Genomic DNA, 12227 nt, shown 5'->3' on the forward strand with positions numbered 1-12227 from the left:
TTGAAACTCATTGCAGATTACTTGCTTTATTTAACGGACTAGTAGCAAATTGGCAAAGTTATTACCTGTATACAAGCACCATAAAAAAAAAGAAGTGCTTAATTTAAAAAGATCAGAAAATCATATCATGTTGTTATCTAATTTTTAAATATAGAATTGGGACTCTGTGATACCTTCCAGTTCTAAAAGATGGCACCGGACACCAGCCTTTGAAATGGCCTAAACTAGTCCATACATTTTACTTCATGTGTATATGTGTGTGTGTGTGTATGTATACATATGTGTATTTCTTGTTATTTCCAAGGGATATTTTTTAGGGACTTTGTGCTTTTTATGCATTATAACTGGAAACTTTTTTACCAGTATTTTAGACTTTGATTCCTAGTAGATTTGTGTGGGCCCAGCGGGTTTATGCGCTCTTGCTAGACACACTAAAAGCCAATGGCATGAGCTGCCATGAATGTGGAGAGTAGAAACTACCAAAGGACTTCAGAAAAAGGTCAAAGTTCTGCCACCATTTACAAAGATTAACTTATCACTTGACTCTGTTAATGTCACTTGATATATGTTTGGTGAATATTATATAACATAGGCAATTTAAAATAATTTTAATTTAATTTCCCTATGATATTAACTGTAGAACACCAAGAAGGAAATTAAAGATACCTTTATTTCCAATTAAAAACTAATGTTCAATTATACCATCATTCAATTATACCATCATTTCCTTCCCCCATTCTTGAAAAGAATGATCCTTCAGTAGCCAAAAAAGTGCTTCCAGATAAAATAAATTGAAATAACAATTATTTATGTTCATTAAAATGACTAGAATTTCAAATCAACAGTACATATTTAATAGTAAAATTAATTTATATTTATATTAATTTCATAATATATGCTTAGAGCATTTCCAGATATGATAAAATAGTTTTTACATTATTATAGTATCTAAAAAGCTAAAAAAATGTGCCAGAAGTATAGGTTGTTAAAGATGGTAGCATTTGTTTTAAATTTAATGATAATATATGAGAACATGAAATAACCTAAAACAAATTATAAATTTAAATAGCAGAATAACATGTTTTAAACACATATATTTGCATATTAGCTCCAATAATAAAATCACTTTAAAATGTTTTAAGAAAAAGCAGATCAGCATGTGTAATTTTCTTCCTCTAGCCCAATTTAATATCAACATAGTTTACTTTTCATGCCAAATACAAAATCTCCCATTTTAGGTTCTTACATAACTTACATAATTGACAGCTGATTTCTGAGTTTCAGAAACACATTAAATCTGATCCATTTCACCAAATGTTATTCTGTGGTTTAATTGTTGGCTTGATAACCTGAGACTAAAACCACTTTTTGACTCTCAACACAACTGGTACTAATATTCTAATTCATTCTCTCTCTCAGCACACACACACACACACACACACACACACACATACACATATGCATCATGTACACACATAGGAGAATATTTTTTGAACATGGGAAGACTGCTTGTAACTGGTCCTAAACAGAACAAATTGTAATAGTGAGTGGAGAGGACAAAGACTCTTTTCAGTATGTTTCTGCTTTTTAGGGAAGTTTTGATTTCACTGGATGGAGAATAAATAGAAAAGTGATTAAATAGAAAAAGTAGTGTCACAGGATTTTACATGAGTTCTTGCCAGATGACTGGTTTAGACAGGAATCCTATGAACGAAGTAGTTAAAGCAATCTGGAAAGTAAGTGAGATGAGAGTTCTCCCTCTAAGGGGTGGAGAATATTTGTATAATAATAATAGTCAATGTTTACTGAATGTGCTAACACTGTTCTGATGCTCACATTTATTCATTCTTACAATAACCTATGAGGATAAATATTTAATTACACCATATTCCACTTATTTTGACTTTCAAAAATACTAATTTCATATAGTTCAATCTAATGTTATTATTAGTATCCCTATTTTACAGATAAGGAAACTGAGGTACAAAGAAATTAAATAACCTGCCCAGGTTTAACTGGTTAGCATGTGACCAAGCTGGGAATCAAACTCATAGCATCTATTTCATTGTTAACCACTTCACTCTAGGCTTTGAGTGAAGAAGCCAATATACTTGGTCAGGCTGGGAGTAGGCTAAGGAAATCTACTCATAGATTAAAATCTCTTGGACTTCCCCAGTGGTCCAGTGGTTAGGACTCTGTGCGCTTCCACTGCAGGGGGTGCAGGTTTGATTCCTGGTCAGGGAACTGGGATCTGCGTGCCACGTGACGTGGCCAAAAAAAAAAAAGATCTGCTATATACGATTCCGTCTCTTGGTACTCTGTAAAAGCCCTGAGAAATGGGACAATATATTTTCTACGTATGTATTCTATACCCTTCGGGCATAGGAAGATATCAAGGGCATTTTAATAGTTGCACTAAAGTTGATGAGTACTATTTTCCCGTAACAGCAATAATCAAGTGACCAGGTGACTAGATAGAGGGCATTACAGACGCATATATCTACCTTTAAATTAATGTAGCAAAATAGAAGTTTCAAGGTATGTGGCTTTAAACCCAGCTGGAGACCCTGTCATGTGGCAGTCATCAGGCTGGTATCCACTCATTACTAGGACTGGATAGTCTGAACACTTAAAGTCAGGGACAGATACTGATGTACATATTAGCCAAGTGAGAGGATGTTAAATTATATTACTTTTTCCGTACACATAATTATCACCTTTGTACTTCAAATTTAGTAAAAGATCTGCAAAATGGGGTAGAGAGTCCAAAGTCAACTTAAAATCAAGGCCTCCTAAATTCACAAAGAACATAAAAACTTTTGCTCCTTTTACAGGAACTTATATTTAGCCTTGGTAGTCAGAGGCCTCTACAATTTTTTAGTACGTTTGATAATGTTAGGATCAGAAGAAATTCATTCCTATTGTGACTGCTTCAATATTTTTCTCTGTGTCTCTGAACAAACCATGGTGTTACGGAAACCACACAAGATTGGAGTGAAACGCCAGATTCTCCATTATCTACTACTAAATTGTCATACAACATTGAATCAGACATCTGCTTCTCTAGGACCCACTTCTATTTCTAAAAACTGGATGGGGTTAGATGACCCTAATTCTAAAGCTAGTAATTCAATGCATTCATTTCAACTCTTTGTGTTTCAATTTCCCCATTAAAAAAAATTTCTAGGTCAACAAATAAGACAAAGTAATTCATGGCGTTAGAAGAAAGGCATGATACAGTTACAATGTCTTTTGATATGAAATGCACAAGCATCAGAGTTAGGGAGTTTTCTGTCCTGCCAAGTACATTACTGAGTTCCTTTCATTAAGAACTGAAATAAAATATGTGCCTTGAGAGGTACATGATAAACAATTGATACTATATGTATTAGTCCTTAACATTCTATAGGGTGAGAGTAATTATGTGTATGTGTGTATGTTCGTGTGTGTTTTCCCCTCATAAAGTCTCTTGAAATGGGTAAATTAACATAGCTTTCAGCTTCCATATAGATTTCAGCTTCAAAAGCCCCATCATTTAGGGTAAACACCTTTACATTTAAAAGTATAGCATTAATACTTTATCTGTACACAATTTTGTCTTAATTTTGAGCTTGCTATGGAAATAGACTTTTTAGGAGCAAATAAAAAGATTTTCAAGGACAATTGCTTCTAAAAAGTAAGAAGATCTAACATCGCTTTAGCAGCTCCAATTGCATTGCAACAGCAATGATTGCAACATCACAGGGTTTTGTAAAGGCATTTTAGCTGATGTCCTGTTCTTCTCTAAGGAATTCCGTTATTCTCTCCACTAAGTAATAAGTAAAGTTTCCTGAAGATATGAAACTTAACTTGACTTCTACCAACTAAGTGCAGAGGTGACAGGAACAAAAAATAGTAAAAACACGGTGTAAAAGAGGACCAGCCTAAGGGTCAGAGACTAGGATCCTCGTCATGATTCTTCTAGGTATTTGCCTCAGTTACCCTTGAGCCAGACACCTGGTTTCTCAGAGCCTCAGCACGCTCTCCTAGAAAATGTGCTAATGTCCAATGTCCTTTCCTGATCCATCATTCTATGAATTGATGCTTCCAGGTGACAGAAACAAAGAAGTCAGATTGTCCCTGTATTCCTAGGTCTTATTAGGCTCATTATGTGTGAAATACTTTCCTTCCTCTTCCTCTGGCAGCAAGGTAAGTTGGAGCTTTACACCTGGGCATTCCTCCCAAGGTGCTTACTTGGAAACACTGCCTGCTACAAAGTCACCTTTGTCTGTGTTAGCTACTAGAGCTTCATAGGCTTCCTGCCCAGAGAGTGAAAGCCTTGGAAGGAATCCAGGAGAGCATCTATGATAATTCCCTCGTTTTACGGATACTGAAATTGACCCAAGGGCTTCGGTGACTTTCTACTCAGTCCCAACTCCTGAAGCACAAGAGAGATTTCTAATGTAGGGTTTTCTGATTCTGTCATTGGTATTTTTCCTATCTGTCTATCTTTATTACAAGGATCATCAAAGAATTTTAATGGATTTCACAAAAGGATAACACGAAAACTTCCTTATTTCATCCTTTTTTTAAAAAAAGTATTAACCTAATAATAATGAATTAAACTTGTAATTTTTGGAAACATGTACTAGTAGGTTTCTGCAAATGTACTGAGAGTTGGGAAAGCCTCATTTAGCAGGGTTTTGAAGGGGAGAAGTCAAATTTGTGTTTTTCTTAATTTAAAAGATATTAAGTGATTTTCCCCTGAAGTATCCAACTTTTGAAGAAAGTGAAAAAGCTTCCAATACCACTAGAATTTTCTCTCAGTTTTTCTGTTTTGCCTCTTCAATCCATCTCACTGAGGGCAGAAGAGAAGTTCATATTCAACCTGGTAATAAATTTTTGGAAAAGCTTTAAATTAGCTTAATAAATTGTGTTATAAGCTGTTGCAATGTTGCCATAAGGTTACTCTAAAGCTTGCTAATGGTTGGCCTTACAATCGACAGACATGGTCTGCAATATTAGACACTGATTCTCTTTGTAAAAGGTTGATGAAAAGAGATTGCTATCAAATGTGTTGAAAACATTTCTGTCGCAACCTGTGGCAGGTTGCAGAGGTTCTCACAAACAAGATACTTGAGTTTGGTTCTTTCACTAACTCATTAATGGTTTTAAACTCCCACAAGTGCCCATATTTACTACAAAGAAATAACCCAAACTTGTTTTCTTTTTCATAGGAAACTGTCCTTGAAGAAGGTACACTTGCTTTTAAAAATTGGGTTAAAACAGGCACAGAAGTTTACAGACAGTTTTGGATCTTTGATGTGCAGAATCCAGAGGATGTGGCAGTTAACAGCAGCAAAATTAAAGTTAAGCAAAGAGGTCCTTACACGTACAGGTGAGCGAGTCCCCATAAAAAGTGGCATTCTTTCCTTGACCATATGTGTTTCTGAAAAAGCTTCCACTTGACAACTGCCATTGTATTGAAATGTACTTATTATTTTCTTGCCATTAACATACGTTGAAATATTCTGTTTCTGCCTATACAAAAGCCTAATCTAAGGATTTAATGATGATAAGAAACATATATTTTATTATGAATTTACCGGCACCAATTAACTGCCCTACATTTAGGAAGTTACAGGAGTTTTACACTTGTGGCATATATTTTCAACAAGTCTAAAGTATGCATGCTAAATAGAAAACCATCTATCACAATTTTAAAACCAGAGCACTTTGAAAGCCTAAAATTGAAAGTGTAGGTTATATGAGTGGTTCTCCAAGGGTGGCTCCTGAACCAGCCACATCAGCATCTCCTGGGAACTAAGTAGAAATGCAAATTCTCTTGGACCAAATGAATCAGAGACACTTGGTTTAGACCCCAGTAATGAGTTTTACAAGTACTCTGGGGGACTGCAATACACACTCAATTCTGAGAACCGCAGCATTAAACTGTTTCTACCTAACTACAATACCTGCTAAGGACTTCTATTCCAACTAATTTCCAGGTCATGTGGGTGTTTGTATTTATTCAGTAGTTTCATTCTTATGTTTTCTTCAGTACTGAGACTGAATAAGCTACACCTTTATCTACATGCCTTAACATACTTGTGAATAGAATCATAGCCTATTGGAAGTAGGGGGAAATAATTAGCCAGGACTTTTCATTTTGTAAATTTAAAAACAAAGTGATACCAGGGTAAGTGAAATGATTTGTCCATGTTCACACAAACCTAGGAACAGGTAACTCTTAGATATTTGTGTACATTTTCTCCTATGTAAATTATAGACTATGTGTATTTTCTAACAGAGTAGGAAAAGGGGAGATTGAGGTGCTAAAAACACTAACCGTATCCAGGTATTAGGAATGTATTTATGGTGCCCATATGTGAACATAGCTAGTCCTGCTGTATCATTTGTTATACACACGAGTGGTTTTTCCTCAAGAATAAGACAACTACTCATATGCCATGATCAAGTATTATTACAAAATTTCATATTTGTAATGATTTCTTCTAATTCATAGTTTTACTTTCTTATCTGTTTCAGATGGTCTATGATTATATAATTTCTTTCCTTTCCGTGCATTAATATATTTCTAGATTGACAACTCACACGCAAATATAATGAAATAACAGTAGTTGGGAGGGTGAGGCCTGCTGCCATAGCACATGATACGTAAGCTGCCAAGAGCCTTGGTGCCTATTCTGTCCTAATAATTATCCCCACGTCTCCTGTCTCCAGGCACAGGTCTGTGACTATTCACAGCTCTGTCAAAGAAGACATGGTTTTCATTGTTACAAAAAAAAAAAAAAAAACCCAGAAAACAAAACAAAACAACACCTCACCTTGGAAAATATTTTTATTTTTTCATGGTCTTATAGTTCTTATGTTGTTATGAAAAGCCTATATGAATACCTTCGCCCAAAAACTGTTGTTAGCTGTGATGTGTACCTATGAAAATGTAGAATTCACATATGACCTAGTAAGAATCTAAGCATAACTGATTAAAAATCATACCCTGAGAGAACCGAATACATGTGATAAAAGAGAATACTTAGAATTTGGGAACTCATCACAGTTTTTAATTTTTTGTTTGTTTGGAGGGGTTATGTTTTTACTTTTAAAGATATTAATTGGGGTGTGGAAAACATAAACATAATATTGAATCCTGCCCTAGTCCTGCTTTGATAGTTGACAGTTAATACATATTTTATTCTTAGAGGCTTAAACCTTGCTCTTGAAGGGATGAAAGGGGGTGGGTTAGATATAATTGATTTACCTGGAGAAGAGAAGTTGGATTTGCAGCTAAAGTACATAAACAATAAACTCCTATTTATATAACAATGTTAAACGAATTTGTGATTAACTACAAGTCATCTTGTCTCATGATGTCAACAAAACGGTCCTTAGTGTCTGCTTGGATGCCTTAAATGATGGGAAAATGATGCTTACCTTTCCGAAAAAGTTAATAGTTTGAGAGTCTTCCACGTGTTGAGGTGATCCTGCCTCTCCATCAGTTACACCCTGAACTCAGTTGAAATTCTAAGTGGAGGAGGATGTCTCTCCTCAAACCACAGGCTTATTTGGCTTTTGGCTGCTAAAGTGAGCTTGATGAAACTTTGACAAGATGTGACATGGGTCAAAGCATAAAATTGCCTGGATAGAGATCTGAATTATATATGTTCCAACCTACACCATCTCTGTGAAGACCTGGTAACTCCTTCAGAATATTCTCAGATCCAATCTTTTTTTTTTTTTTTTAATTACTTTGTTTTGGCAGGAGTACATAGCAAAATCGGAGGCAAATTCCTCCCTTTGGCCTTATTAACCAACACTTTCTGAAACCTGTATACATTCTAATTTTTAAACAAAAACTTTAGTGATTCATGTTCTCTTTTTAAAAGTACGTTCTAAACACAGGCCTCGGTTTAAAGGATTTTTCTGTTAGTCAGTGCCATCTACTGGTACAATGTAAGTACAACTAAGTAAACTAGAATTTGGGTCACAATTATTTTTCTATTTCAATTATTTTATGTATATATATATATATACATATATATAATCCTGAAAATTAAAGTATTTTAATTTTAAAAGTTAATATGTAATCTAATTTTAATATATACTTATCTAATAGAAAAGAGTAATTGACTAGCAATAGACTCTCCAGGGAGATGTTCCAGATTTTTATATTCTTTGCATGTCTACAGTACTCCAAGAAGAATAAATAATAAAGCTTGATGAAATTACATTAGCAATAAAATCTATTTCAATTTTTTGTGAATTCTCTTTTTAAAGAATATGAACAATAAATTTATTCATTCAAAAATATTTACGGAGAACTTACCATGCACCAGACACTGCTTGGGGATACAAAACACACATACTACCTATGTTACAGCAATTTACATTTTTATTATACCTGATTGAAATCAGGTCAGGTGTTTTTGGTTTGTTTTATTTTTTCCATTTCAGTCCCATGCTTTTTCAGTCTTTACCTTAGTTAGATAACAACAGATAACTATTAGAACCTCACATAATAGACATTCAGATATATGATAGAGCAATGAATAATGTCTACCTTATTGCATCTCAGTAAATATCTTATACTTGCAAAAGATTTTTTTTCCATATATAACCCTTCACCACATTCCTAAAAAGTAGTTGGTACTTTGCCTAGAGATTTTAGAGCCAGGAGCTTAGAACTCATAAGTATACAATATATGGGGCAGAGATGGAGGGGAGTGGTCTCTAAAGTTGAAATTATATTCCATTAGTTATTTTAATTCTGATTAAAATACCAGAAATTATGAAAAAGCCAGTACTGGAAAGGCTGTGTACTTTGAACATTCTTTCTAATATACGGAAATGTGCTTTTACTGTTCCTCTCCTTCAGCCTCTCTGCTGTCTCCTCCCGACCCTCAGGATAAAAAGCTAAATATCTGAGTACAGGACACAATCCTTTTGTGTTTGAGATCTTGTTTATTTTAGTGGCTTTATTTCCACCACTCTCCTTACTCTAACTCTGTAAACCAACCATAGTGAAAAGTTTGCGTATCTAAAATTACACCATGTTCTTACTCCTTAATCTTCTACCTGCTATTTTCTACCCTATTTTACCTAACTAAACTTCTCCTTGTCATTCAGACCACTTGTGTGGAATTGTGTCTTGTCCATTATCCCCCCATAACCATCCCAAGCCTGGGTTTGTACCTGTTCTGTGTTTTCCCACAGACTCTGTGTAAACTCCTATAATAACACGTACTCCTTCTCCCCTGCTCTGCACCTCTAAGACACCTGCCCACCCACCCCTCCCCGCCTTCTCTGATTTGCTAGAAACTCAGCATTTGCTTATATATCATTTTAACCCACTTGTTTAGCCTAATTTCTGACATTGTGCACTCAAAAATTATTTGTTGTATGAATGAACGGCATTTGAGACTTAATGTTCACTTGCAACAATTACTTTAAATTTTATTTACTTTTTTTTTTCAGAGTTCGTTATCTAGCCAAGGAAAATATAACCCATGACTCTGAGACCCACACGGTCTCTTTCCTACAGCCCAATGGTGCCATCTTTGAACCCTCACTATCAGTTGGAACCGAGAATGACACTTTCACTGTTCTCAACCTGGCTGTAGCAGTGAGTAGACAAACAGTGAAATTACTGGTTTTGAAATACTCTAGAATCCTCTGTAATTAATCTCATGATTAGAACTACTATTAGATATCATTTATTTTGTTATTTTTATGAAAATGTGTTCTTACGGCATTATTTTGAATTACACTCATTTGGAAAGATAACAAGATTATAGAATAATCAACTGAATTAGAAAACTATTTGAAGTGTATTATTTAGGACTTCCCTGGTGGCGCAGTAGTTAATAATCCACCTGCTAATGCAGGGGACACGGGTTCGAGTCCTGGTCAGAGAAGATCCCACATGCTACGGAGCAACTAAGCCCGTACGCCACAACTACTGAGCCCGTGAGCCACAACTACTGAAGCCCATGCGCCTAGAGCCCGCACTCCACAACAAGAGAAGCCACCACAATGAGAAGCCCGCGCACAGCAAAGAAGACTAGCCCCCGCTCTCCGCAACTAGAGAAAGCCCATGTGCGGCAAAAAAGACCCAACACAGCCAAAAATAAATAAATAAATAAATTTTTATTTTTTAAAAAGTAGGATTTAACTTTGACAGTCTTCTTCCTGTGGCTCACACTGAGGCAGAGAAATGTAATCATTCAGAGATGAAGAAAAAATACACTTTTAGTCTTGGCAAGATTTGGCAGTCATTTTAAAGATACAGTTGAAAACTTTTATCAAGCTTAATTCTAGTATTTTCCATTTATTTGTTTAAAATCTGATACTACAATTGGTGTCTTAAACGGTGATTTTTTTTTGCAGGCTGCACCCCACCTCTACCCAAACGTATTTATTCAAGGAGTACTCAATTCACTTATCAAAAAGTCAAAATCTTCTATGTTTCAAAAGAGAACTTTGAAAGAACTATTGTGGGGCTATAAGGATCCATTCTTGAGTTTGGTTCCATACCCTATTACCACTACAGTTGGTGTGTTTTATCCTGTGAGTACGAAGTATGAATGTTGATACTGTTAGACTTTAGTTGGATAAATATAATGGCACTGACAATTCATAATTTTATCATTTAGTGTGTTAACCCTATTTCTGATATGGGAATACATGTTCTAAGTTTTTTAAAGTCTCTACCTACATGGATTTAGTTTTCCTAGTTGGGAGAATTTACTTATCTGAATTTAGCACATTTAATCAAGTTTCCACTCTTAGATAAATATACAGTTGTCACAAATAAGGTTATAAGCTGGTAAGACTTTGAACACTGTTTTTGGTTTTGATTTCCTGTCTGATAAAATCAAGTTTAGGGGCTTCCCTGGTGGCGCAGTAGGTTGAGAGTCCACCTGCTGATGCAGGGGACACAGGTTCGTGCCCCGGTCCGGGAAGATCCCACATGCCGCGGAGCGGCTAGGCCCGTGAGCCATGGCCACTGAGCCTGCGCGTCCGGAGCCTGTGCTCCACAACGGGAGAGGCCACAATAGTGAGGCTCGTGTACCGAAAAAAAAAAAAAATCAAGTTTAATACCATATTTTTATTTTTGTTAATAGTATTCATCATATCATTCTTCCTTCTCTAGACCTGTTACAAATTTATTTCAATGTAAATTTAAAAGTCACCAGAAATTGCACAGCAGATTGATAAGTCAGCAATGTCATATTTTCACAGAATTAGTTGATAAGAACTTCTAGGAATCTACAAATGTCATGAAATGGCAGTTTGGAGATAAAGAAAAACGTGAACTTGGTTATGTACTTAGTTATAGCATAATGTTTTGAATTATAAATAGGACAAGGTGACTATTGCATTGAAAATATGACGGTGATTTCATTTGGCACTATATGACGTACTAGTTATATTCTCCAGTTCATGGTTGTTATTTTACTTTAGATGGTTTTTAGGATTGCAAGTTCATAGATCAATCAAGTATGAATATAGAAAGCCTTAAGGGATAATAAATTCAGTTACTATTATTTAACACAAATATTCTTAATTCTTTCCTTGGCTAATTCTGCTTTAAATTTTGTAAGCACTTATTATCTTATTAAAGATCATAACATTGAGAATACTTCTAGAAATCTGTCATTGTTCTCATAGGTTTTGTTCATTATCCCCTCACCTCAATAAAATAGGAGTAGTGATTAAGATGGCCTTTCTGGCTTAATTATGAAAAGTGTGCTAGAGTTGGATGTCAGCTTTGCTATTTGTTTCCTTCTGTCTGAGGATCTAGCACTTATTTCTAGGCACCTTTTATATTATATCTTTTTAAAATGTTAAAGACCAAAAATTTAAAAACTTTATTGCATATATATATTTCAAATCATATTAAAAAGTTATGAACAACCACTGAGAAATGTGTAAGTTAATTACATATTTTATAACTTAGAAAATGTGGCTTGTTGTAGAAGTAATTTTTTCTTGTACGTATCTTTTCAGTACAACAATACTGCAGATGGAGTTTATAAAGTTTTCAGCGGAAAGGACAACATAAGCAAAGTTGCCATAATCGACACATATAAAGGCAAAAAGTAAGTATTCACACAAAGTGTGTGTGTGTGTCACTAGGATACTCTAAGGCAGGCAAGAAACTTATTTAACAACTGGTAATACACAGACACCAACCTATGGAACAGACCTGCCTGTATCTCAGCCCT

The 12227-nt window shown here is 35.0% G+C and overlaps 1 protein-coding gene across 6 annotated transcripts in view; it reads left to right on the forward strand.

The window, feature by feature from the left end:
- LOC112390457 (platelet glycoprotein 4) overlaps positions 1–12227 on the forward strand; it is a 139636-nt gene that overhangs the window by 113932 nt on the left and 13477 nt on the right. For all 6 annotated transcript variants that reach the window (XM_024731413.1, XM_024731414.1, XM_024731410.1 and 3 more), the window contains 4 exons: positions 5217–5377; positions 9475–9622; positions 10387–10566; positions 12010–12101. In XM_024731413.1, coding sequence (XP_024587181.1) covers positions 5217–5377; positions 9475–9622; positions 10387–10566; positions 12010–12101 — 581 coding nt within the window. The remainder of the gene's footprint in view (positions 1–5216; positions 5378–9474; positions 9623–10386; positions 10567–12009; positions 12102–12227) is intronic.

This window comes from Neophocaena asiaeorientalis, unplaced genomic scaffold, assembly GCF_003031525.2.
Source record: "Neophocaena asiaeorientalis asiaeorientalis breed wild unplaced genomic scaffold, Neophocaena_asiaeorientalis_V1.1 scaffold483, whole genome shotgun sequence".
Taxonomy (NCBI): Eukaryota; Metazoa; Chordata; class Mammalia; order Artiodactyla; family Phocoenidae; genus Neophocaena; species Neophocaena asiaeorientalis.